At 60.6% G+C, this 26,172-nt stretch overlaps 1 protein-coding gene across 1 annotated transcript; it reads left to right on the forward strand.

Annotated features, from left to right (window-relative positions):
* The first annotated feature begins 4,206 nt into the window (after positions 1-4,206).
* Pik3cd (phosphatidylinositol-4,5-bisphosphate 3-kinase catalytic subunit delta) lies at positions 4,207-25,833 on the forward strand. Its single transcript, XM_048350196.1, is given in 27 exon segments — positions 4,207-4,326; positions 12,427-12,562; positions 12,565-12,596; positions 13,804-13,879; positions 13,882-14,031; positions 14,106-14,135; positions 14,138-14,322; positions 15,617-15,796; positions 16,694-16,804; positions 16,806-16,844; positions 17,148-17,237; positions 19,166-19,387; positions 20,336-20,432; positions 20,515-20,645; positions 21,087-21,137; positions 21,205-21,372; positions 21,451-21,572; positions 21,658-21,801; positions 21,903-22,002; positions 22,126-22,304; positions 22,423-22,526; positions 22,683-22,761; positions 23,111-23,278; positions 23,775-23,898; positions 24,171-24,316; positions 24,588-24,720; positions 25,155-25,833. Coding segments are annotated over 26 exon segments (3,081 nt in total). The 5' UTR covers positions 4,207-4,326; positions 12,427-12,480; the 3' UTR covers positions 25,293-25,833.
* Positions 25,834-26,172: the final 339 nt, after the last annotated feature.

Consider the following 26,172-nt stretch of genomic DNA (forward strand, 5'->3'; position numbering starts at 1 on the left):
GCCCATACTAGGGCACAAGGGGCGTCTCTAGGCTGAAGGACAGGGCTGGGCTGGGCCCGTGGGGTGCAGATGGGGAGTCGGGTAGGGCGAGGTGGGGTCGGCGAGTCTTCCCTTGAGGGGGAGGGGGACACCCTCTGTGCCCAGCTGGCTGTCAGGGCAACTTCAGTCCCTGTGGGTCAAAAGTCCAGCTGTGACTTGTGACTTTTTTCCCTTTCTCTGGAGACATCCCCACTCTGGGGCGGAGGGGGGGGGGGGTGTCCGTGGTGGCCTGGGAGCCGGAGTCGGGGAGCTGAGCTATCTGGGGTGGCCCAGATCCGCTCCCAGACCACCGGCCCCCCAGGAGGGGAGGAGGAGGGGAGGAGGGCGAGGGGGCACGGGGCTGGGCAGGTCCCCGGGCCCGCTCTCCGCCGCCCCCGCCCCGGGCCCTGGCTCCGCCCTCTCCAGGACCGAGGCCGTCTGGCCGGGAACCACCGGCCGCACAGCCCGCGGGATGGGCGCGGGGCTCGGCGCCTCAGCGTGTGCCCTCGGGCGCCGGCACCCATCGCGGCGGCGGGACCTGTGTAGGGCCTTTGGGGGTGTGGCGTGCGGAGATGGGGGGCTGCCCTCTCCCGCCGCCCCACCCCGCCCCGTCGGATGCCAGCGGCGGGGCGCCCGGGCCTGAGGCTGGACCTGGCGAGGCCCAGGTCTGCGCCTGAGGTCGTGGGTTGGGCCCACACCAAACCGGTCCGGGCCGAGGCGGGGGGCCCGCCCGCCCCCGAGTGGAATGGGCTCCTCGGCCACTACCCAGGGGCGCAGCCCGGCCCAGTGACACGATGGGGCGGCAGGTGGCATCTTGGGCAAACCCACTTGCTTTCTAACTCTGACCTTCCGGGGACCCCTGACGGCGGGCCCTCGGCTGGGGACTCGCCAGCAGCCTAGATCCGGGCGCCGAGCGGAGGCTGGCTAAGTCCTCGGGTGCCGGCTCGAGTCGGCGCCCGGCCCTCAGCGCAGGCCCCCGGCAGCCACGCCCGGGGCCGCGGGCCGGTCAGGTCCTCGGGCATGGGGCAAAGAGACGCCCGCAAACCGCTCTCCACCAGGCGGGGCCGAGGCCAGGGCCGGTAGCGGATCGGGGGCTCCGCGCGCGTGGGGAGCGAGAGAAGAACCCGCCGGGCGGGGTGGGGGAGCGGTCGGCCCGTCCCGGCCACGCGAACCTGGCTTCGCGCCCCAGCGCTTCGCCGGGCTGGGGGTGTGAGAATTTGCAGACGGTGCCCCAGCGTTCTGGCGTCTGGCCCCGCCCCCTGCCGGGCCCGGCGACGCCCCGCCCCCCCCGCGACGCCCCGCCCCCGCGACGCCTCGCCCCGCCTCCGCCCCCGCGACGCCCCGCCCCCCGCGCCAGATGTTGCGCCCCGCCCCGGCCGCGCCCCGCCCCGGCCGCGCCCCTCCGCCCGCCGCGGCCCACACCTCCCGGCGCCGCCGTCCTCGCCCGCGGGCGCCGGTGCCGCCGGCCAGCTGCGGTCCCTCCCGGACCCGCCCATCGCATCCCCCGGGCAACTGTCTCCAGGGAGCCCGAGCCCCGCCCCTGGCACCGACTCCCGGTACGGAGCCCACCTGCGCGGGCGTCGGCAGGGTCCCAGGGCGGGGCGCCCCCCACCCCGCGCGCGCGCGCGCCCGGCACCGCCCAGCGCCGGGCTTTGTCAGCCCGGGTCCGGGGTGGGCGGCCACCGGGGGTCCGGGCGCGGGGCCTAGGGGCGGGGGCCGGTCCGGAGCGGACCGCACACGCGCTCACGCACGCGCGCGCAACCCCGCCCGGGCGAGGCGGGCGGAGCCCCCGGGCTGGTCCGGCGCGGGCGTGGGGTGCGAGCCGCTCCGTGTCCGCTGGCATCCTTTTGTGCTCTCCGGAGGACCGAGTCCGGGTGTCGGGGCCGCGCGGGCTCCGGGCAGGACCACGCGCCCCGACTCCGACCCCGCGCCCCGCCGCCTGCCCCGGCCTCCCCAGCGCCCGCGTCCGGGCTCGCAGCGGGCCTGGAGCAGGGTCACCCGCATCGGGGGGGGGCGGGGCTCCTGGCCGGCTTCCCCGGGGGGCTCGCCGCTCCCTGCCACCCTCCTGTCAATCCCGCCCCGGCGCCGACGCCCTGCCCCGAATCCCCGCGGAAGCCTCGCCCAGGCCTCCTAGCGCGTCCCTCCCCACGCTCCGGGGCGCATCGGGCTTCATCTTTCCCGTTTCGGAAGCGCGGTCCCCGGCCCGCTCCTCACCCCCGGCGTCCACCCTGCCACTCCGTGTGGGGCTCCTCCCTGCGGTGCTCACCCGTGGGCAGTGGCAGTTACTTCTTCCTTAGTCCTTGGCCTCCCGGGTCTCCTGCCTGCAGGGCCTTGGGGAGCCCTGGCCGGTCTCCCTGGACGCTATTGAAAGGTCCTTCGCATCCTGCACCCTTCCCCTCTGTCTCTCACCCTGGCCCCTGCAGCTGGGACGGCAGAGCGCCCTTTGCAGGGGCTGCTGGCAGGCCAGAGGGCTCCCTTTCTGTTCTGGGGTTCCTATAATAAATGCATTTGCAGTGGGTACCGAAGACCTCTGCTCCCCCCTCCCCCCCATGGAGAAGCCAGTAGTTTAGGTTTTCTGTTTATCAAGAGCCCTCCTCAGCTCACCTCGGGGCTTCCAGGCTGAAGGCCCACCCACTGTGGCCGGCCCACGCGGGGTCAGGACTGGGAGTGGAGCTGGTTCTGGAGTTCATCTGTCTGCGCTGGCGCTTCGGTGTCTTTCCCCCTTTTCTTCGGGGTCGTTGTGTTGTCAGGGGTGCCGGAGGTGCGGGAAGAAAGCATCGGTGCGTGGAGCAGGTGATCCCGCCGCTCTCCTGCTTTTCACCTCCCACCCAACAGGGATGAATTTTCCTTAGTCTTGGGCTTTGGAAACAGATCCACATAGGGGATGAAGCTAAATTCACAAACTTAACTCTTCAGAGCCATTGAATAGAATTCGAACTCAGGCATGGTTCAGGTTAATTACTTGGCTTTCAAAAAGCCAAACAAGGGCTGGGAATGGGGCTTCGTGGTAGAGTGCTTGCGTCGCATGCAGGAAGCCCTGGGTTTGATTCCTGAGCCCCACAGACACAGAAAAAGTGGGATGTGACACTGTGGCTCAAGTGGCAGAGTGCTAGCCTTGAACAAAAGGAAGCCAGGGACAGTGCTCAGGCCCTGAGTTCAAGCCCCAGGACTGGCAAACACACACACACACACACCAAAAAAAAACAACCCAGGCCAAACAAGTAGTTCTAAACTCCATGTGAATAACCTGTGTTTCTGACCCTGTTGCAGGCTCTGGAAGTTTCCTTTAGTGCCACCAAAGGGAGCTGACATTGATATGGAAGTTTCCTTTAGTGCCACCAAAGGGAGCTGACATTGATGTGGCATTGACAAAGGTGGTTAGGGGGCCCAAGAAAACACAATGGATTAGTTTGCAGCAAGAGAACAGGCTGAGGCTGCCACTTTTTTTGTGTATGTGTCATTAGGACTTGAACTCAGGATGATGATGCTGTCTCTTTTTCACACTCAAGGTTGGCACCCTACCACTTGAGCCACAGTTCCACATCTGGCTTTTTGCTGACTAATTGGAGATAAGCACCTCACAGACCTTCCTGCCCAGGCTGTCTTCAAACCAAGATCTTCAGATCTCAGCCTGTTGAGGAACTAGGATTACAGGTGGATGAGCCACTAATGACAATCTACGTTTCTTTTTGGTCCCAGTATTTGAACTCAGGGCCTTACTGCTGGAGTTCTTTTGTGTTCTTTTTTAAGTAGGGGCTCACATTGTGTCTGGGTGGCCTGGACCATGATTCACATCATGAGATTGTGTCCAGCTTTTATTGGTTGAGAAGAGGATCATGTTGTCTTTTTAAATGCGCTGCCTTCAACCATGATCTTCTTGTGTACACCTCTTAAGGAGCTAGCATTACAGGTGTGAGCCACTGTGCCCAGCCAGTTGTCACTTGCCTGCTTGCCTTCCTTCCTTCCTTCCTTCCTTCCTTCCTTCCCTCCCTCCCTCCTTCCTTGTTGTCGGAGAGCAAGACTCACCCTTGGCACCTGACACTTTTGCTCCTTACCTGGTCCTCTACCACCAAGCCACGCCTCTAACCTCCGGCGGCCACTCTTACGTTAACATCGTGTAAGAGAACACACGGTTTCTGACACATTCTTGTTTTTTTAAGATGTTTTTCTTTTCTCTCTTCTACTCCAGACCTATCAGGAGTTCAGATTCAGGGAAGGGTGGGATGAAGCTCGTTGATGCCGGTACACCTGTAGTCTGCCGGCCAGAGGCACCTTTGCTGGTGGTCTCTTGTGGCCCATCCCAAAGAGGTAGGTCGGAGGAAGGGAGCAGTACTGGGGAGGGGAGAAGAAAGAATGTGCTGTTGGTAAGTTAAGAATTTGGAGAAGGGCTAGGGATGTGGCCTAGTGGTAGAGTGCTCGTCTCATGTACATGAAGCCCTGGGTTCGATTCCTCAGCACCACATATATAGAAAGAAGCCAGAAGTGGTGCTGTGGCTCAGGTGGCAGAGTGCTAGCCTTGAGTAAAAAGAAGCCAGGGACAGTGCTCTGAGACCAAGGCCCAGGACTGGCAAAAAAAAAAAGGATAAAATCTACTGTCTCCAACTCTCTAGCCACACATAGCCTGAGGAAGAGAACAGGGCAGGGGACATGGTCCTAACGTAGCAGGCACAAGGCTCTGAGTTCCGTCCTCAGCACCAGAGAAAGACATACTGAGAAAACGGGAATCACAAGGGGGAAGTAAGCTAGAGCTCACCCAGCCGCCCAAGGAAAGCTTCTAGAGGGCCGGATGCCGCTGGGCCGGAGCTCCAACTAGGATTACAGAGGTGAGCTTCACATCTGGCCGGCAGGACTGTCAGCAGCGAGGGTGGCAGTGATCTAGGGGCGCCTCCTGCGCTTACTTAGTGAAAGTCAAGTGTTCTGGGTTTGTTTTGTGCTGGTCCTGGGGCTTGCATTCAGAGACACTGTCCCTGAGGTGGTGGTGGTGGTGCTTGTTGTTATAACGGGATGGACAGAGGAGTTACAGTTACGTAAGTCAAGAGTCCATTTCTTTTGGGACAGTGCCAGATTTTTCCTCCTGTCTCCACCCACAAGTTGTAGAGTTGATTTTCATTGCATTCCATTGAGTCTGTTCTCCCTTTTCTATGCCTCCTCTTATCCTCCCAAAGAGAGAAACAAATAAGACAGAAAGAAAAGAAAACAAAAACAGCAACAAAGGAAATAAGCTTCTTGTTTCCATTTCCTGGAGTTCATTTAGATGAATGTCATTTTGTAGGATCAGATGCACACAGGCATTGTGCCTTTCTTTGGGGTCCTCCCCCAAGCGCATCCTCCTTTGCTCTCACTGTGTGTGAACACCTAGAGTCCTGTGTAATTGATCATGTCCCAGTGCAGTTTAGATCTAGTTTCCATGTATGAGAGAAAACACGGGCTGTTCTTCTCTCTGAGCTTGGCTTACCTCACTTAACATGATTTGTTCTAGATGCATCCATTTCCCTGCAAATGACATAATCATATTCTTTCTAATGGATGAGTAAAATTCCATTGTGTACAGGTACCACGTGTTTTGGATCCATTCATCTATTGTGGGGCACCTGGGCTGTTTCCATAGCTTGGCTATTGTGAATAGTGCAGCAATGGACACAGATGTGCAGGCATCTTTATGGTGTCCTGACTTGTGATAGTCTGCATTTCCTCTCTGCTAATGCGTCGTTACTGTACAGAGATGCTACTGGTTTGTGCGGGTTAATTTTGTATCCTGCTACTTTGGCAAAGTTATCAATCAGCTCTAGGAGCTTGGGAGTGGAATCTTTTGCATCCTTTAGATATAAATTCATGTCATCTACAAATAAGGATACAAATGACTTCTTTTCCTATGTGAATCCCTTTTATATCTTTTTCTTGCCTATTGCTCTGGTGGGGAATTCCAGAATGACATAGAAGAGGAGTGGAGAGAGTGGGCATCTTTGCTTTGTTCCTGCAAATGGAAACCAGGGCCTTCTTCATGGTAGCCACATGCTTTACCTGCTACTGAGCTACACTTGTAAAGTCCACAAGTTCATTTTCTAAGAGGTTAAGAGTTGCTAAGTCAGAAGTGTACTGCAAGCTGTATGTATAGGAGGGAAATTTAGAGTCTGCTATTTGCTGTGAGTTTTAATGTTCTTTGTTTTGTTTTGTGGGAATAGGGCTTGAACTTAGGACCTCAAGCTTGCTAGGCAAGCGCTCTAACCACTGAGCCAGGCTTTCAGCCTTAATATCTTTCCCAGGCCAGTTTCAAATGTATAATCTTCCCTTTTCTGCTTCTCAAGTTGCTGAGGTTACAGACATGTACCACCATGTCCACTACATTTTAGATTTAACTTGTTAAATCATACGCCCACATAATTTACATAGAAATTAAAATTAAAGTGATCAAATTTATAATCATCAATAATATAACCTTTATTTTTTCTATGCCTTCTGAAGTCATTATATGCAAGCATGTTCCAATTATTGTAAACACATTTATTATTATTATAAAGATTATATACAGAGGGGTTATAGTTACATAAATCAGGGGCTAAGTACATTTCTTTTTTTTTTTTTTTTTTTGGCCAGTCCTGGGCCTTGGACTCAGGGCCTGAGCACTGTCCCTGGCTTCTTTTTGCTCAAGGCTAGCACTCTGCCACTTGAGCCACAGCGCCACTTCTGGTCGTTTTCTGTATATGTGGTGCTGGGGAATCGAACCTAGGGCCTCGTGTATCCGAGGCAGGCACTCTTGCCACTAGGCTATATCCCCAGCCCAGTACATTTCTTTTTCTTGAACAATGTCACCCCTCTAAGCACATTTTTTCTTTTATTTTAAATTAAATTTTATTGACAAGGTGTTGTGCAAAGGGGGTACAGTTACATAATAAGGCAGTGAATACATTTCTTGTGATATCTTACACCCTCATTTTTCTTTCCCTTCCCTAGATCAGGTAGGCATATATATAATATCTAGTGTACCAAAATCATATACAGTAACCATGTAGGGTATGCCACAGGAAATTCATCTAGAACTTTAAAGATAACCTCCACAATAGAATCTTCCTGTGTCCTTCTCTTGGAGTTGTTTTTGCTTATCCTCTCCTTTTTTTTATTAATTAAATTTTGTTGACAAGGTGTTGTACAAAAGGGGTACAGTTACATAATAAGGCAGTGAGTACATTTCTTGTGATATCTTACACCCTCGTTTTCCTTTCCCTTCCCTAGATCAGGTAGGCATATATACAATACCCAGTGTACCAAAAACATAAACAGTAGCCACGTAGCGTATGCCAAAGGAGATTCACCTAGAACTCTAAATGTAACGTCAACAATAGAATCCTCCTGTGTCCTTCTCTTGGAGTTGTTTTTGCTTATCCTCGTCTTATATGATCATGTGTACATAGCTGTTGAGCTATTGTGATCCACTGATAGGTCTATTCTAGACCTTTTTATGTTTGTTTAGTAGTTGTTTGGTTTTAGATACATAATGTAAAGTCGCTGACCCAAACATGTGGAAATACCACTTGAAAAGAAGTTTGTTATTTTGCAGACCTGGTCTCTACTGTTCCCCCCCTCCCCCAACAGTCATATATCAAGGAGACCATGCGCCTTTGTTCTCTGTGTTCTAGGCTTGTCTTGCTCAACATTATTTGTTCAAGTTCTGACCAGTTCCCTGCGAATACCAGTATTTTATCATTTCTAACCGCTATGTAGTATTCCATTGTGTATAGGTACCTCATTTTTTGGATCCATTCATCTGTAGTGGGGCATCTGGGTTGTTTCCATATTTTGGCTACTGTGAATTGTCTAAGCACATTTTTATCTCACTGTTTGTTGTAGTGGTGTATGGAGTTTGTTGTGTGGTATGCGAAGGTATCATTATTTTAAGATTATTTTTTATTATCCTAGAAGAGTTATACTGGGTGCCAGTGACTCATGCCTGTATAGCGTAGCAACTCAGGAGATTAAGATTTGAGCATCACAGTTCAAAGCCAGCTTGGGCAGGGAAGTCCACGAGACTCTTTTCTCTTTTCTCCAAGACGCTAGGAGAAAAAAGTCAGTGGTCAAGCTGGGGCTCAAGAGGTAGACTGTTAGCCTTAAGCACAAAAGCTCAGGGACAACACTTGGGCTCTGAGTTCAAATCCTGGCACACAGGGAAACAGATAAATCAATGAACCTAACCTATGGGCAGCACACAGCACTCCCAGCCCAGAGGACAAGCCCGTCAGCGCGCCGGCAGGAAGGCTGTCCCCGCCCTGGTGTGTGTGTGTCAGTCTTTGGGACACCGCAGTCAAGGGGGGGCGAGGGGGGAGACCCCGAGCTGTCACACAGCAGGCGGGGGGCTGAGGGCCGGAGCCTCATGTTGTGCTTTTCTGAACACTTGGGTGCTTTGTGCTCAAGGCTTCAAGGCTGGCGCTCTACCACCTGAGCCATCTCCACCGCCAGCGCTTTGCTTCTTTAGAGATAAGACGCTGGCTTTGAACCAAGATCCCCACACCTCAGCCTCCCAAGCAGTGAGGAGGACCGGCGTGAGCCACACAGCACCTGCCTTTCTCCGGACTCTTGGTGATTAACTTCCGCACAGAGACAAGCGGGGTCTCTAGGGTGCGATGCCTGGGAGTCCAGGCACGGTCCTGCGCCCTCTGTCCCGGCTCCCCGCCCGCCGCTCCCCGGCTGCCCGCTGCCCCTCCGCAGCCGTGGGAGTCCTCAGAACCAGGCCCCTGGCCGTCCAGTAAGCAGCTTGATTCACGCTGAGACCAACGCTTGCTGTCCTCTTCTTTATTCCCTCCCTCCCTCCCTCCCTCCCTCCCTCCCTCCCTCCCTCCCTCCCTCTCTCCTTTCCTCCTTCCCTCCATCTCTTAGCTGTTTCTTACTCAAGGCTGGCATTCTACCCCGTGAGCCACACCTCTACTTCCAGCTTTTTGCTGCGTAATGAGGGCTAAGAGTCTCGGCTTCGTCTGCCCAGGCTGCCTTTGACCCCTGATCCTTAGATCTCAGCCTCCCGAGTGGCTAGGCTTACAGGAGTGAGCCACCAGCACTGAGCAAAAAAGGGGGTGTTCACACTACAAGGGTGCCCTGCTATTTTTCCCCGTCCATTTCGGGTCTGGACTGGGTGCTCTGTGCCCGCTCAGCGCGCACGCTCCGCGGAGGCTCTGTTCCACCCTGTTCCCAGCACCCCCTGAAATTTCTGGCATGTATCAACCGAAATAAATACCAGTGGAATTAGCAGCTCGCTCAGACGGCGTGATCTGTACAAACTGCCAAGTCCGGTCACTTGATGTCACCCCACGAAACCACGCGCTCAGGAGTTGGATTCCGACAGTGGTTCCTGGGATGAGGGGAGGGCCCGGCTCCGGGCCCGCAGGCTCAGAGACAGCGTGGGAGGCTTAGGCAAAGCGGGGGACTCGGTGCCCAGAACCCTCGTACAACCTGACCATCTGGTAGGTGTCTGGCTCGCTCAGAATTCCAAGCTTGGGCCAAAGAGTCTAGACCCTGTAAGGAGGTGGGATCGGTGGGGGTACGGAAGCCAGCGAGGCCTTCGCAGTGGGGGGGGGGGGCTACCATCTGGTCCACCTGGTCAGAGGGGTTCCTCTGGGGTCTTCTAGGTGGCAGCACTGGGGATCAGGGATTGGCTGTCAGAGATGGGCCCGCCTCCAAGAGCTCCTCCCCTCGCTGGGCACCGAGGACACGCGGGACGCGTCCTGAGGAGGCGCATGGTTCCAGGTTCCCCCGTGCGGCAGAGTTAGAGTCCACCTCCCTGGAGGGAGCCCGGGCGCAGGGGCGCTGCCTCCTCTTCCAGCGGTGACAGGAAGCCCGCGGGAGGCGAACACAGGCCAGACACCTGCTCCTTATTTAAAACACAACCTGGAAAAATGGGGCCCTAGGTGTCCCTCCCCAGCAGAATGCCTGCCTAGCAGGTGCAAGGCCCTGAGCTGAAACTTAACCCAGGACCAAGAGGCAGGAAAGAAGGAAGGAAGGGAAGGGGGAGGGAGGGAGGGAGGGAGGGAGGAGGGAGGGAGGGAGTGGGAAGGGAAGATGAGTGGGAAGGGGAAAGGGCAGGGCAGGGCAGGGGAGGGGAGGGGAGGGGAGGGGAGGGGAGGGAAGGGAAGGTACAAATTTGTTGACTGCATCAACACTGGAAACGTTAGCTCACCAGAAAAAACACCACAAACAGAAGTGAAAAGATGACTCAGGCTTTAATCCACAAAGGGATGGGATGTGGAATAACCCAAGAAGGAGAAGATACGTAACCTCATCCGAAAACGGGCCAAGGTGATAAACAGGCCGTTTGGCAGAGGGTTACTGTTTGGCAGATAATCATGGAAATGCATATTAAAATGTCTGCCAAATTGGAAACAAATGAGTCCGTGTGAGTGCGCAGGGCTGGGGGCGGCTGGGATGCGGCCTGGGCTGGGGGGGGGGGGGTGGCGGCAGGGATGCGGCCTGGGCTGGGGGGGGCAGGGATGGGCCCTGGGCTGGCAGGGTGGGGGGTGGGGGGTGCTTCCCGGGCTGGCAGGGGTGGGGGCGTCAGGGATGGGCCCTGGGCTGGCAGGGTGGGGGGTGGGGGGGTGCTGCCCGGGCTGGCAGGGGTGGGGGCGTCAGGGATGGGCCCTGGGCTGGCAGGGGTGGGGGTGGGGGGTGCTGCCCGGGCTGGCAGGGGTGGGGGTGGGGGATGCGGCCCGGGCTGGCAGGGGTGGGGGTGGGGGATGCGGCCCGGGCTGGCAGGGGTGGGGGGTGGGGGGTGCTGCCTGGGCTGGCAGAGCGTGGCCGCCAGGGCCCCGGCCAGGTGAGGAACAGTGTGACGCTAGGTAGGGAAGTGGCCGGTGGCGCTGCCCGTCAGCCGATGCCCATGGGAGTTTGGAGGCGCGGGGCCCTGTGACGGAGGAACTTAAGGAAGGGAATTTCAGACCACAGTTCACATTAGTCCCGGTGGGCGCTGGCGGCTCCCTCCTGCAATCCTAGCTGTGCGAGAGGCGGAGATCTGCAGCATCGAGGGTGCAGGCCCGCCCTGCAGACTCCGTCTCTCAAATAACCAGCAAAAAGCCAGGTTAGAGGGATGGCTCACCTGGTAGAGTGCCAGGCACAGGCACAGGCACAGCCCTGAGTTCAAACACTAGTGCTGCAAAAAAGAAATTAAATTTATTAATTTTTTTTTTTTTTTTTGCCAGTCCTGGGGCTCAGACTCAGGGCCTGAGCACTGTCCCTGGCTTCTTTCTGCTCAAGGCTAGCACTCTGCCACCTGAGCCACAGCGCCCCTTCTGGCCTTTTCTACATATGTGGTGCTGGGGAATTGAACTCAGGGCCTCATGCGCTCTACCACTAGGCCACATTCCCAGCCCCAAATTTATTAATTTTTAAGTGAAAGAACAGACACATGATGACCAGCAGTGTGTTGAAACAGCTCGAGTCTTGGACCCTCCCCATCGCCTATGCTTCTGGAGGGCTAAATCTAACTGAGAAGCTAGCAAAGAAAATGCAACAGAGCCCACACCTGAAGTCAGTGATCAATGTCAAAAGGAGTCAATAAAGTATCTCATTAGTAATGAGATGGCCGACCATCTTCGAGTATATTGGGTCAACAGAAGGCATGAAATGTCGTCACTTTGCCTGCTGCCTCCCCCCCCCTTTTTTTTTTTGCTTTGGTGATCCTGGGGATTGATTGTGCTCTCCTAGCTGGAGCTCTACCAGTTGAACCATGCCCCCAGTCCGGATTGTGATCCTCCCACTTACACTTCCCATCTTCCTACCTGGCTGGCTGGGATGACAGGTGATCTTGAGCTTTTTGCCCAGGCTGCCCCCTATGTCCACCCCCCAGGAAGCTAGGATTATAGCCCCCACCTAACCACGTTTGCCCTCCCCACCCCCAACTGGGCAGGAAAATCCATGAGACTTTTTGTTTTTTATTTTTGCTAATCTTGGGCCTTGAACTCAGGGCCTGAGCACTGTCCCTGAGATTCTTTTTGCTCAAGGCTAGCACTCTGCCACTTGAGCCACAGCGCCACTTCCGGCTTTTTCTGTGTATGTGGTGCTGAGGAATCGAACCTAGGGCTTTATGCGTGCTAGGCAAGCGCTCTACCCCTAAGCCACCTCCCCAGCCCCATGAGACTTTTATCTCTAATTACACCACCAAAAATGTGGGAGTGGAGGTGTGGCTCAAGTAGTAGAGCACCAGCCTTGAACAGAAAAGCGAAGGGACAGTGTCCGGGCCCTGAGTTCAAGGCCTTTGTAGTGACATGAAAAAAAAATTAGGAGTTGTTTTGGTGTAAATAATTAGCATAAGGGAAGTATAAAAAAACAACACGCACAGGACCATCCACGAGTAGACTCGAGAAGACAACTAGAAGGGACGTGGGAGGGGAGGGCGCGTCTCAGCCCCCTCCCCTGCGCCCTCTCCCTGTACAGGACGGCTGGCCCCTGAGCAGTGACAGGCAGCATGTCCCCTGGGTGGACTGCCCCATGGAGTTCTGGAGCAAGGAGGGGGATCAGAGCGTGCTGGTGGACTTCCTGCTGCCCACGGGGGTCTACCTGAACTTGCCGGTGTCCGCAATGCCAACCTCAGCACCATCAAGCAGGTAGGTCTCCGGCCTCGTCCGGCGCTCGGGGAAGAGCGGCCATCCTGTGTCACGCTCGGGAAGTCCTGGCAGTGAATGTGTGCGTGGAGCGGTGCTGGCGCTGGGGCTTGAACTTGGGGCCGGAGGGCTGTCCCTCAAGTGTTTTGGTTTTTTTTCCGCTCAAGGTTGGCTCGCACTTTACCTCTGGGGCCACCGCTCCGCTTCTGGCGTTTTGGAGGATCGTTGGAGATGAGTCTCGTGGGCTTTCCCGCTTGTGCCGGCTTCAAATGTGACCCTCAGATCCCAGCCTCCCGAGTAGTTAGGATGACAGGCCTTGAGCCACTGGAGCGTGGCTTAGGTGGGAATTTTAAAAGATGTAAAGTGCCCAAGAATCATTTGTAAACTTTGGTTAAGCTCCGCTTGTTATTCCGAATTCAGCTTCCCTTGAACGGTGTCCTTTTCCTGTCGCCGGATGGCTGGGTTGTTGGCCACTGGACTAGATAGCAACGGAAACGGGACCTCCCCCACGACTGCGCCTCTGCCATGGCCGCTACGAACCTTCCCGCCCTTTGCTTTACAAATGTCACCGTGAGCCAGGGCCCGTGCGCGACCCCGGCTGTCACCCTAGCTACTCAGGAGGCTGAGGTCTGAGGATCCAGGTTTGAAGCCAGCTTGGGCAAAGAAAGTCCATGAGGGTAGGAAAAAAAAAAAAAAAGGCCTGTGAGACTCTTCTCCAATTAACCAGAAAATGAGAAGTAGAGTTGTGGCTTAGATAGTAGAGTGCTAGATTTGAGCAAAGGAAGGAAGGAAGGAGGGAGGGAGGGAGGGAGGGAAGAAGGAAGGAAGGGAAGGAGAAGGAGGAAGGAAGGAAGGAAGGAAAGAAGGAAGGAAGGAAGGAAAGAAGGAAGGAAGGAAGGAAGGAAGGAAGGAAGGAAGGAAGGAAGGAAGGGTCAAGGACAGCACCTAGGCCTGAGTTCAAGCCCCAGGACTGGCACAAAAGATAGATGCAGCCCTGAGACTCCGCTGGGGGGTCCCCGCTGGTCCCACCCGCCACCCGTGCACCTGCTGGGGGGGGGGGACAGCGGGGGGTGGCATCCCGCCGGGCCTGAGCAGGGAGCCTGGGGGCCACCCAGCGGGGCCCAGCTGTGGAGGCGGAGGGGCGTCGGGGGGCTTGCGGCCTCCCCCGGGGGACTGACCGGCCCGTCCCCCCCTCCGCCCCCCCCCGCAGGTGCTGTGGCACCACGCCCAGTACGAGCCGTTCTTCCACATGCTCAGCGACCCCGAGGCCTACGTGTTCACCTGCGTCACCAGACGGCGGAGCAGCAGGAGCTGGAGGACGAGCAGCGGCGGCTGTGCGACGTGCAGCCCTTCCTGCCCGTGCTGCGCCTGGTGGCCCGCGAGGGCGACCGCGCGAAGAAGCTCGTCAACTCGCAGATCAGCCTGCTCATCGGCAAAGGTGCCCCGCCCCGCCCCCCCCCCCAGGGCCGCCCCCCCCCCCCCCCCGCCCGCTCACCCGCCTCCTCCCCGCAGGCCTCCACGAGTTCGACTCCCTGCGGGACCCGAGGTGAACGACTTCCGGGCCAAGATGCGGCAGTTCTGCGAGGAGGCGGCCGCGCACCGGCAGCAGCTGGGCTGGGAGGCCTGGCTGCAGTACAGCTTCCCCCTGCGGCTGGAGCCCGCCGCCCGCCGCGCCCTGCCCGCCCCCAGCCGCACCCTGCTGGTCAACGTCAAGTTCGAGGGCAGCGAGGTGAGCCCGGCGGCCGTGCCCGTGGGATCCCGTCCCCCGTGAAACTCCTCATTCACCCACGAGGCCCCCAGTCTATCGTGTGTGTGCGCGTGTGTGTGTGTGCACGCGTGTGCGCGTGTGTGCGCATGCGTGCGCGTGCTCGTCCTAGGGGCTTGAACTCAGGGCCTGGACACTGTCCGTGAGCTTCTTTTACTCAAGGCTGGCCCTCTACCTCTTTTTTTTAAAATTTATTTGTTTATTAATTAAACACAAATTTTGTTGACAAGGTGTTGTGCAAAAAGGGTTACAGTTACGCCCTGTTTTTCTATCCCTTCTCTAGGTCAGGTAGACATACATACAGTACACAATGTACCAAGAACATATACAGTAGCCACGTGGCCACGCCCAAGAAAGTTGCCTAGGGCTTTAAATGTAATGTCGATATTAGACCATATGTCGACAGTAGTCCTTATATGTACGTACATACCTAGATTTTGAGCTACTGTGATCCTCTGAGAGGTCAATTTTTGACCTTTATATGTTGAGTAATTGTTTTGGTTTTAGTTACATACTGTTGGGTCGCTGCCCCCAATCCTGTGGGGAATACTATTTGACAAGCAGTTTTTGGTTTCGCAGACTTGGTCTCTACTGTCTCTCCATCTCCCTTTGTTAACAGTCATATATCAGGGGATCATGCCCCTTTGTTTTCTGTGTTCTAGGCTTGTCTCGCTCAACCATTAATTTGTTCGAGCTCTGACCATTTCCCTGCGAATACCAGTATTTCACCATTCCTAATCGCTATGTAGTATTCCATTGTGTATAGGTACCATATTTTTTGGATCCATTGGTCTGTGGAGGGGCATCTGGGTTGTTTCCATATTTTGGCTATTGTGATGGCCCTCTACCTCTTGAGCCACGGCGCCACTTTGGGTTTTTCGGAGTCAGAGTCCCGTGGACTTTTCTGCCAGGGCTGGTTTTGAACTAGGATCCTCAGACCTCAGCCTCTTGAGTAGGCAGGGTGACAGGTGCGAGCCACCAGTGCCCGGCAAATCTACCTTCCCGTCCGTGGCAGCATCGGGTGGCGTTCGCCGGGTCTCCGGGCAGGTGGCGGGCCTGGCCGAGTGTCCCGCAGGGCGACCCCGTGGCCTCCGCCCTCGGCCCATCGATGCCCTGGACCAGCATCTCGGTGGCGGCGAGGTGTCTCTGGCACCATCTGGGGGGGGGGCGTGTCTTCGGCACCCCATCCGGGGCAGGCTGTGCCCCGGGCGCTCGGGAGGCCCGCGGGGCGCGGGACCGACCCTCCCTCTCCCCCCAGGAGAGCTTCACCTTCCAGGTGTCCAGCGACGACCAGCCCCTGGCGCTGATGGCCTGCGCCCTCCGGAAGAAGGCGACGGTGTTCCGGCAGCGCCTGGCCGAGCGGCCTGAGGAGTACGCGCTGCGGGTCAACGGCAGGCACGAGTACCTGTACGGCGGCCACGCGCTCTGCCGCTTCCAGGTGAGCCGCGGGGGCCGGCGGGGAGGGGGGAGGCGGGAGGGGGGAGGCGGGAGGCGGGGAGGGGGGAGGCGGGAGGGGGGAGGCGGGAGGGGGGAGGCGGGAGGCGGGAGGGGGGAGGCGGGAGGGGGGAGGCGGGAGGAGGGAGGGGGAGGCGGGAGGGGGGAGGCGGGAGGGGGGAGGGGGAGGCGGGAGGGGAGGGGGGAGGCGGGAGGGGGGAGGGGGGGAGGCGGGGAGGGGGGGGAGGCGGGGAGGGGGGAGGCGGGAGGGGGGGAGGCCGGGAGGGGGGAGGCGGAGGGGGGAGGCGGGAGGAGGGAGGAGGGAGGAGGGAGGTGGGAGGGGGGAGGCGGGAGGGGGGAGGCGGGAGGGGGGAGGGGGGAGGGGGGGAGGGGGGAGGCCGGAGGGGGGAGGAGGGAGGAGGGAGGCGGGAGGAGGGAGGCCGGAGCTCGGTCTCGGGGCTCTCTTGAGTCTGAGCAGCCCGGTCTTTGGGGTTATGATTAAGAACGAGTCGGGCACCCGTGGGGGGGGCTCACGCCTGCGATCCCAGCTCCCGAGGAGGCTGAGATCCGAGGATCACGGTTCAAGGCAGCCCAGGCGGGGGAGGAAGTCGTGAGACTCTTTAATTAAACACCAACAAGCCCGACGTGGAGCTGTGGCTCAAGGGGGGGTCGAGTGTCTGCCTTGAGCAAAGAGTTCAGGGACATCACACACACGCGCGCGCACACACGCACACACACACGCGCACACACGCACACACACACGCACACACACGCACGCACACGTGCACGCACGCAGAGCGCCCCCTTTCCGGGGTGTGGGAAGGAGAGGTCGGGGGCTCCTCTCCGGGCCCGGGATGGGACGTGCCGCCCCCTGGGCCGCTCCCCCTGCACCCCCTCCCAGTACATCTGCAGCTGCCTGCACACCGGACGGACCCCCCACCTCACCATGGTCCACTCCTCCTCCATCCTCGCCATGCGGGACGAGCAAGGCAACCCCGCCCCCCAGGGCCAGAAAACCACGCACCAAGCCGCCCCCAATTCCCGCGAAGAAGGTGAGACCCCTCCTCCCTCCTGGGGTCCGGCTGCCTGCCGGGCAGCGCCCAGGGTGGCCCCGGGCCCAGGGGCCCCGGCTGGGTCAGTCCTTACGGAGACGCGGGGCTTTGGGAAGGAAGGAGGCCTCCTCTCAGAGGCCCTGCAGCCTGGGCCCTGGCCCTTCCCTGCAGATCCCGGGGCGCAGGGGGGCCCTGGGCGTGTGCAGGGCAGGGACGCGTGTTTGGGCCGTGTCACCAGCCCTGCCCGTCCCCCCCCCCCCCCCCCCCCCCCCCCCCCCCCCCCCCCCCCCCCCCGTCCCCCAGCCTTCCTCCGTGTCGCTGTGGTCCCTGGAGCAGGCATTCTGCATCGAGCTGATCCAGGGCAGCAAAGTGAATGCAGATGAGAGGATGAAGGTAGGTGGGAAGAGGGTGGGAAGGGGTGAAGGCAGGTGGGAGGGGGTGAAGGGGTGAAGAGGTGGGAGGGGGTGAAGGCAGGTGGGGAGGGGGTGAAGGGGGTGGGATGGGGGTGAAGGCAGGTGGAGGTGGGAGGGGGTGAAGGGGGTGGGAGAGGGGTGAAGGGGGTGTGAGGGGTGAAGGGGGTGTGAGGGGGTGAAGGGGGTGTGAGGGGTGAAGGAGGGTGGGAGGAGGTGGGAAGAGGTGGGAGGGGGTGGGAGGGGGGTGGGAGGGGGTGGAGGAAGGTGGGAGCCACTGGGCCAAGGGAAGAGCCTTGGGGTAAACAATGTGTTTGCAGGTGTGGGGGGGAGGCCGGGGAACAAGGGGGAGAAGCGTCTCACGAAAGCCACCTGACCACATTACCCAGAGTCCCCTGCACGGAGCGGCTGCGGCCCCTGCACAACAGGAAGAGGGGAGGGGAGGGGAGGGGAGGGGAGGGCAGGGCCCGCCGCCAGAGGAGGTTCGTGAAACCAGGATGAGCCGATTTCTGGGTATTTGACTTTGGGGGAGGTTGTGGGGGGTGAAGGAGGCGTGCGGTATGAGAAGGGGGTGCTCCGGCCCGCACAGGAGACGCCCGAAACGCGTGTAGCCGGGGGGCTGCATGGCCTGTCCCCTGGGGGTCGGGCCTCCCTTGGGGGTTCGAGGACAGTTATGACAGTTAGACCTGGCGGCGAGGACACTGTTGAGAGCCTTCCATCTACCCCGTGGCATAGCTGCCTGGCAGGGGTGGAGCGTGTGTGTGCGTGTGTGTGTGTGTGTGTGCGTTGTGTGTGTGTGTGTGCGTGTGTGTGTGTGCGCGCGCGTGCGTGTGTGCGTTGTGTGCGTGTGTGCGTGTGTGTGTGTGTGTGTGTGCGCCACTCGCACCGGTTCTGGGGCTTGAACTCACGGTAGGCCAGCGCTTGCCCCCTTGAGCCCAGCTCCACCTTGGCTTTGGGGTTAACACAGGAGCTCAGCGCCCCCGGATTTAGCTGCCTGGGCGCCTTGCTCGTCGGTCTGGGCCTCCAGGTGGCTAGGATGGCGGAGCCAGCGCCCGCTGCTGCCTGCTGTAGATTTGCTGTCCCACTTGCAGGATGTGATCCTCAGAGGCCTGGGTCTCTTGCTGGTCAACTTTTTTGGGGGGGGGGGCAGGGGGCGCCTGTCCCTTGGACTTGAACTCAGGGCCTGGGCACTGTCTGAGCGTTTGCTCGAGGCTAGTGTCCCACCACGTCGGCTCTGCGTTCAGTCGTCGGCTGGAGCTGAGCGGCTCACGGACTTTGCTGCCCCGGCTGCTTCGCACCGTGGCCCTCGGTCTCCGTCTCCCGAGTGACGAGCGTTCGGGCGCGCCATCGGCGCCCACCCGCGCACCGTGGGTTGGGGTGATTTCACACGCTGGCCAGGGCTGGGCGAACGAGCTGGGAGACGGATTGAATGGAAGGGGCTCTCGGGACGGCTGGCGGGGCTCAGCTGGACAGGGCAGTGCAAAAGCCTCCTTACCCCTGGTGGGAGGGGGGAGACTCCAAGAAGAGGGGGGCGGAGGGTGTGAGAGCCAGAAGGGCACCTGGAATCACCTAACCGGAAGGAGGCAGCTGCTCTCGGGCGTGAGATCGAGTCCCCTGCCTTCAGCGACGGTGGCCGCCTGTGCGGCTAGGACCATCTTCCTCCGTGTGGGGAATCCGAATCCAGACCCCCGTGAGAACGAGGGCAGTGGAAGGCTAGAGGCGTGGCTCAAGTGGTAGAGGATTTGCCTAGGTGTAAGGCTCTGAGTTCAAGCCCCAGTCCTGCCCCTGCTCCCCCCACCCCGCCCAAAGCACAAGGTTCCTTGGGGGAAGGGATTCGTTTGTGGGCGGGGACCGGGAAGCGAGAGGGGCGGGGCCTCAGCCCCATGGCCTGTCTCCCCCCCTCCCCCCCAGCTGGTGGTCCAGGCGGGACTCTTCCACGGCCACGAGATGCTGTGCAAGACCGTGTCCAGCTCGGAGGTGAGCGTGTGCTCGGAGCCCGTGTGGCAGCAGCGGCTGGAGTTTGACATCAGTGTGTGCGACCTGCCCCGCATGGCCCGGCTCTGCTTCGCGCTCTACGCCGTGGTGGAGAAGACCAAGAAGCCGCGCTCCACCAAGAAGAAGTCCAAGAAGACGGTAGGGGGGGCCGGCGGGGAGGGCTGGGGTTCCGCTGGGAGAGCCTTACCCCCCACCCCCCCCCCGCCAGCCCCCCTGCCTGTCTGCAGTCTGCCTAAGTAATCATCGTGAGCAGGCTGGCCCCGGGCTTGAACTCATGGCTTAGGCGAGCGTCTTCGCTCAAGGCTAACACTCTACCACGTCAGCCACAGCGCCACTTCTGGCTTTCTGGTGGTTCACCGGAGATAAGAGTCTCACCAACTTCCTCGCGTGGGCTGGCTTTGAACCTCGATCCTCAGATCTCAGCTTCCTGAGTAGCTCGGATGACAGGCGTGAGCCGCCGGCGCCTGGCTGTGGCTGAATCTTGAGTCACCGGCCTAGGACGTGCCTGGCCCCCTGGCCCTTCTGACTCAGGCCAAGTGAGCTGGGGCCAGCACAGTGGCTGGGTGGAGCTGGGTCAGAGCTTTCTAGAAGCCAGGAGCAGGAGAGCAGGCAAGCGCCGGCTTCATCATTGGAACCACAGCAAGAAAGAGGAATCAAAGCCAGACACTGGTAGCTCATGCCTGTAATCCCAGCTACTCAGCAGGCTAAGAGCTGAGGACCAGAGTTCCAAGCCAGCCTGGACAGGAACGTCTGTGAGACTCTTGGCTTTAATGAATCAGCAAAACTTCAGAAGCAGAGGTGTGGCTCAAACGGTAGAGCACCAGCCTTGAGTGAAGGAATAACAAGTCAGGGACTGCACCTCGGCCTTGAGTTCAAGCCCTAGTACTGGCATTTAAGAAAGGGAAGGAAGGAAAGAGGGAGGGAGAGGAAGGAAGGAGGGAGGGAAGGAGGGAGAAGGGAGGGAGGGAGGCCCGTGGGGCCTCGGGGCCGGGTCTTGTCCCTCCTGCTCGGCCTGGGGGCCGCTCCCCTGTGGGGCGAGCCGGGGCGGCCCCGACGCCCGGGCCCGACGCCCGCGTCCTTCCCCAGGACTGCCCCATCGCCTGGGCCAACGTCATGCTGTTCGACTACAAGAACCAGCTCAAGACCGGGGAGCGCTGCCTCTCCATGTGGCCCTCGCTGCCAGGTGGGCCCGGGGCGGCCCGGGGAGGCGCCGGCCGGTGGGAGCCGCCGCCGGCCCTGTCAACTGCGTCTGTCCCCATGCCCAGACGAGAAAGGGGAGCTGCTGAACCCCGCGGGCACCGTGCGCGGGAACCCCAACACCGAGAGCGCCGCCACCCTGCTCATCTGCCTGCCCGACGTGGCCCCCCACCCCGTTTACTACCCTGCCCTGGAGAAGGTGAGGGGGGGCCCCGCCTGCCAGCTCCTCAGGGGCGCTCGCGCCACGCCCGGATGTGCGGCTGGCGCCTGCTGCGTCGGTCACCAGGCCCATCTGGGGCCTTCTAGAAGCCGGTTCCCCACGGGCACACCGAGCAATGCCCAGTGACGTTGTGGGTGGGTTGTCACAGTTAAGGGGGGGGCTGGGGGGTGCTGCCAAACACCCTGCAGTGCCCACGATGGAATGGGCAGTGCCAAGGAACAATGCCCAGGGCTGGGCTGGGCTGGACTGGGCCGCTCTGGGCTGGGGCTGGGGCTGCCTCTGGGCTGTGCTGGGGCTGTGCTGGGCTGGGCTGTGCTGTGCTGGGCTGGGCTGGGCTGGGCTGGGCTGGGCTGGGCTGGGCTGCGCTGCCCTGGGGCTGGTTCGAGCCCCGGCAGCTGAGAGCAGCGTGGTTTGTTGCAGATCCTGGAGCTGGGCCGCCGCGGGGAGCGGGCCCGCGCCACGGAGGAGGAGGTGAGCGGGGGTCCCAGGCCGGGGTGGACACGGACGAGGTCGCGCGCTCATGGCCTGCGCCCTTCAGCAGCTGCAGCTGCGGGACATCCTGGAGCGCCGCGGGTCCGGGGAGCTGTACGAGCATGAGAAGGACCTGGTGTGGAAACTGAGGCACGAGGTCCAGGAGCGCTTCCCGGAGGCGCTGGCCCGCCTGCTGCTCGTCACCAAGTGGAACAAACATGAAGACGTGGCCCAGGTGGGCAGACGGGAAGAGCTGGGGACGGGCAGGCCGTGTCCCCCCCCCCCCACCTGACCACAAGCACCCCCCCCCCAGATGCTCTTCCTGCTGTGCTCCTGGCCCGAGCTGCCCGTCCTGAGCGCCCTGGAGCTGCTGGACTTCAGCTTCCCCGACTGCCACGTGGGCTCCTTTGCCATCAAGTCCCTGCGGAAGCTGACGTGCGTGCCGGCGCCCCGCGGCGGCCCCCACGCGTGGGGGGCAGAGCCCGGCCTCGCTGCCGACCCCCGGCCTTCCTCCCTGCAGGGACGACGAGCTGTTCCAGTACCTGCTGCAGCTGGTGCAGGTGCTCAAGTATGAGTCCTACCTCGACTGCGAGCTCACCAAGTTCCTGCTGGACCGGGCCCTGTCCAACCGCAAGATCGGCCACTTCCTCTTCTGGCACCTTCGGTAGCTGGACAGACGCTGGCTCCTTGGGAATCGCCCCCCCCCGCGCCCCCGGGGCTCCTGGGCTCTGCCCCGTGACACTCAGCCATTTGCCTTTCCTCCAGCTCGGAGATGCACGTGCCCTCCGTGGCCCTGCGCTTCGGCCTCATCATGGAGGCCTACTGCAGGGGCTGCACCCACCACATGAAGGTGCTGATGAAACAGGTGAGGCTCCAGGGCCCCCCCTGCCCCCCCGTGCCACTCCCGGGCACAGCCAGACCCTGACCCTGACTGACCCCCCTCGTTCGAAACCGCCGGCTAAAGCTGGCTTCCCGCTGCCCCCGCCAGGGGGAGGCGCTGAGCAAGCTGAAGGCGCTGAACGACTTGGTGAAGGTGAGCTCGCAGAAGAGCCCCAAGCCCCACGCCAAGGAGCTGATGCACGCGTGCATGCGCCAGGAGGCCTACGCGGAGGCCCTCTCCCACCTGCAGTCGCCGCTGGACCCCGGGACCCTGCTGGAGGAAGTCTGGTGAGCCCCAGGCCCCGCGCCCTCCCGGGGGGAAGGAAGTCCCCCGGCCCCCCGGCCCTGGGACCTGTGGGTGAGCCCCCCCCACCCCCCCGTCCACCGCCATTCTGCCTGGCTGCAGCGTGGAGCAGTGCACCTTCATGGACTCCAAGATGAAGCCCCTGTGGATCATGTACAACAGCGAGGAGGCGGGCAGCGTGGGCATCATCTTCAAGAACGGGGACGGTGAGCCAGGCGGGTCAGCCCAGCCCCTCCCCGCCCCGTCCTGTCTCTTGGGGGCACCTGGGGAATGACCGAGTCCTGAGACTTGAGAGCCTGGGCGGGGCGGGCGTGGAGAGAACCCCGCGGAAACTCGCGTTCCTCCGCTTCGGGCCGCTGCAGACCTCCGCCAGGACATGCTGACCCTCCAGATGATCCGGCTCATGGACGTCCTGTGGAAGCAGGAGGGCCTGGACCTCAGGTAGGGGCGCCCCGTCGTCATGGCATTGGAGCGTCGGTTCCCCCCACCCCCCGCGTACATGCTGGTCCTGGGGCTGGAAGTCCGGGCCTAGGCGCTGTCCCTGAACTTTGCGCCACAGCACCACTTCCTGCTTTCTGGTAGTCAGTTGGAGATGAGAGTCTCACACTTTCTTACTTGGGCTGGCTTTGAACCGTGATCCTCCAATCTTAGCTTCCTTAGTAGTCAGGATTACAGGCCACAGCCACCAGTGTCCAGCTTCCCTGTGGGTGTTTGTGTGTGTGTATGCTTCAAACTCCTGGGGCCCATGGAGAGCCCTTGGCCATGGCATTCCTCTCCCCAACTTGTGTAGGATGACCCCTTATGGTTGCCTCCCCACCGGTGACCGCACGGGTCTCATCGAGGTAGTGCTCCACTCGGACACCATAGCCAACATCCAGCTGAACAAAAGCAACATGGCGGCCACCGCCGCCTTCAACAAGGATGCCCTGCTCAACTGGCTCAAGTCCAAGAACCCTGGGTAAGCCTGTCTTTCCTCAGAGGCGCCATGCGGGAAGAGCTGGCCCTGTACCACCTCCGTGCTACTTGACGAGTCGAGCCAGGATCTAATCTGTCTGGGTCGGGGGAGGTCAGTTCGCGATTGCTGTGTAATTCTGTTCAAAGCTTAGGGCCTTAAAACCACCGTATGTCAGTGGGCTCCGCGGAATGGTTCTGCTGGCCTTGCTGTTACCCAGGCCTTTGCCTGAGCCTGGTCTAAGATGGCACCAAATGCCTGTCAGCCTTGCCTCTCTCTGCGGCCTCTTTCCACTGGGTACATCGGCCTCAGCTCCCCTCCGCGGTGCCCATGGCAGGTGGGGGGTGGCTTCGAGGTCTGCGAGCGATGCCTAGGCTCAACGCTCTGGCCTGGTGCCCACCGAAGCATCCCCAGGCCAGATTCACGGGGGCGGGGCGAGACTCCACCTCTCGAAGGGGCTGCGCAGCGGTGGTGGCCCCCCAGCTTTCGGTCTGCTCACCAGGGAGGCCCTGGACCGAGCCATCGAGGAGTTCACCCTCTCCTGTGCCGGCTACTGCGTGGCCACCTACGTGTTGGGCATCGGGGACCGGCACAGCGACAACATCATGATCCGGGAGAGCGGGCAGGTAGGGGGCGCGCGGGCAGTTCCCCTGCGGGCCCGTCCTCGCGTCCCGCACACACAGCTTCCAGAAGACGCCGGGCCGCCTTCTCCCCGGGACTGTCGGGGCGGGGGCTCTGCCCTTCCCCGCCATGCTGCTCCCGTCTCCCGGAGCTGCTGGGGATGGGCCCGGGCCTCATGCGTGCGAGGCGACACCCCACCACTGAGTGGCACCCCCGCCTTGTCTTTTTTTTTACCCCCTCTGGTGCCCTTCCAGTGCCTCCTCTTCCTTTCTTTCAGTTGTTCCACATTGATTTTGGCCACTTCCTGGGGAATTTCAAGACCAAGTTTGGAATCAACCGCGAGCGAGTCCCGTTCATCCTCACCTATGACTTCGTCCACGTGATTCAGCAGGGCAAGACCAACAACAGTGAGAAATTTGAACGGTGAGGTGGTCGGGGTCCCCGGGGAGACACGCGGTTTCTGGGCCTAGAAACCGGGTCTTAGCCTCAGCTCCATTCCCGGCCCCTAGCTCTTAATCAGTGGTGGGGTGCAGGGCACCCCTGTGTTCTCAGCAGAGGAGGCCCAGCCCTGCGCTGGGGCTTGGCTAGAGGAACCACGGGGCTCTGTGCACCAGGGTAGCGACAGCTGCTTGGCAAGGTGCTGGGCCGGCAGGGAGGAGGCCAGGCCTCACCCGCCCCGCCGCTGCCCCCGCAGGTTCCGGGGCTACTGTGAACGGGCCTACACCATCCTGCGGCGCCACGGGCTCCTCTTCCTCCACCTCTTCGCGCTGATGCGGGCGGCAGGCCTGCCCGAGCTCAGCTGCTCCAAAGACATCCAGTATCTCAAGGTGGGCCGGGGCAGGGCTGCACGGGGCGGCCACGCAGGGGGCCCGGAGCAACGTGGGGGCTGAAGGATCCCGTAGGGCATCGCTAGAGGGCTCCCCGTGCCGACCCCGGTCCCAGCCGCAGAGCCTGGAGAGACGCAGCGAGCTGGACTCCGCTGCAGTTAGATGAGCGCACACGGGGCTGCATGGCGCCGCTCTGCCCACCTCTGCGCGCAGAGCCCGTACGGCCGGAAGCCCCTCTGCCCTCCTCCCCCTCTCCCCGAAGTCAGGGCGAGACCCCACGGCAGGCGCTGGATCCGGCCAGGGCGGCTTAGAGAGGAGGCAGCGGGGCCCCTCGACCCTCTCTCCAGGGACTCGCCATCCCCTGGGGGAAGAAGAGGCAGGCGGATGGGGCCGCGACAGGGGTGGGAGCACTGACACTGGATGACTCTTCCCAGGACTCCCTGGCCCTGGGGAAGACGGAGGAGGAGGCACTAAAGCACTTCCGGGTGAAGTTCAACGAAGCGCTGCGGGAGAGCTGGAAGACCAAAGTGAACTGGATGGCGCACAACGTGTCCAAAGATAACAGGCAGTAGCGAGCGTGGATCTGAGCGCGGGGCCCCGGCACCTCAGTCACCCTAAGAGGGGCCCCAAAAGCCTGAGCCGCACCTCACAGGGAAGAACCACACCATTGCCTTCTGTTTACACTGGTTATTTATTTAGGACTCCAGATGTTTCAGGAACCAACAGCCATGAATGGGAATGCCCCCCGCGCGGGGCAGGGGCGCTGCCCTCCATCTCCACGTGGAGCACTGCGAGTTGGGCACCTCAAGATTGTACCTCCCGCTCGGCTGGGGACTGTCACCCCGCGTCTTCTGGCTGGTGAAACTTAGCCTGGAGATGACCACTCTTCTCTGAAAAGCCTTCCCAGGCTCCCACCAGACGGCCTGGATCTTGGAGGCACCCCCCCCCCCCCGCCGCCATGGTACCTCCCATCTAGATAGGACCCCTCAATCCTTAGCGCACCTCTGCCACCCTTGTGTGGCCCCCTCACTCTGGGCAGCTCCCGAGGGAGCGGGGTACCCCCTAGACTCAGGGACACAAGCTCTTCACAGCTGGGGTAAGGAGCCAGCCAGATGGCTCGCGCCCACAGTGTAACAGCGCACGCCCGCGGCCCTGCCACGAGCCTGGAGGCAGACCAAGGGGAAAGGAGGCCGCCATGGCGTCCTCTGTGCAATGATGGGTCAGGGCCTCTCAGACAAGGCGTTAGTGAAGGGCTGGACAGCACCGGATCTCTCCAAGCTATTTATTACCTTACCCTTTACCCTCTGAGAACCTTCGAAGGAACACAGCCATAAACCGCAGCGCAGGCGAGTGCAGGGGAGGAGCGCTGCCCGGTGTTCCCCGCCACAGCACCGACTGCACCTGAGCCCGCTGGGCGGCGTCAGGCGGCGGGAGGACTCCGTTCAGAGCGGC

The sequence above is a fragment of the Perognathus longimembris genome, chromosome 7 (assembly GCF_023159225.1).
Source record: "Perognathus longimembris pacificus isolate PPM17 chromosome 7, ASM2315922v1, whole genome shotgun sequence".
In the NCBI taxonomy this organism is placed as follows: domain Eukaryota; kingdom Metazoa; phylum Chordata; class Mammalia; order Rodentia; family Heteromyidae; genus Perognathus; species Perognathus longimembris.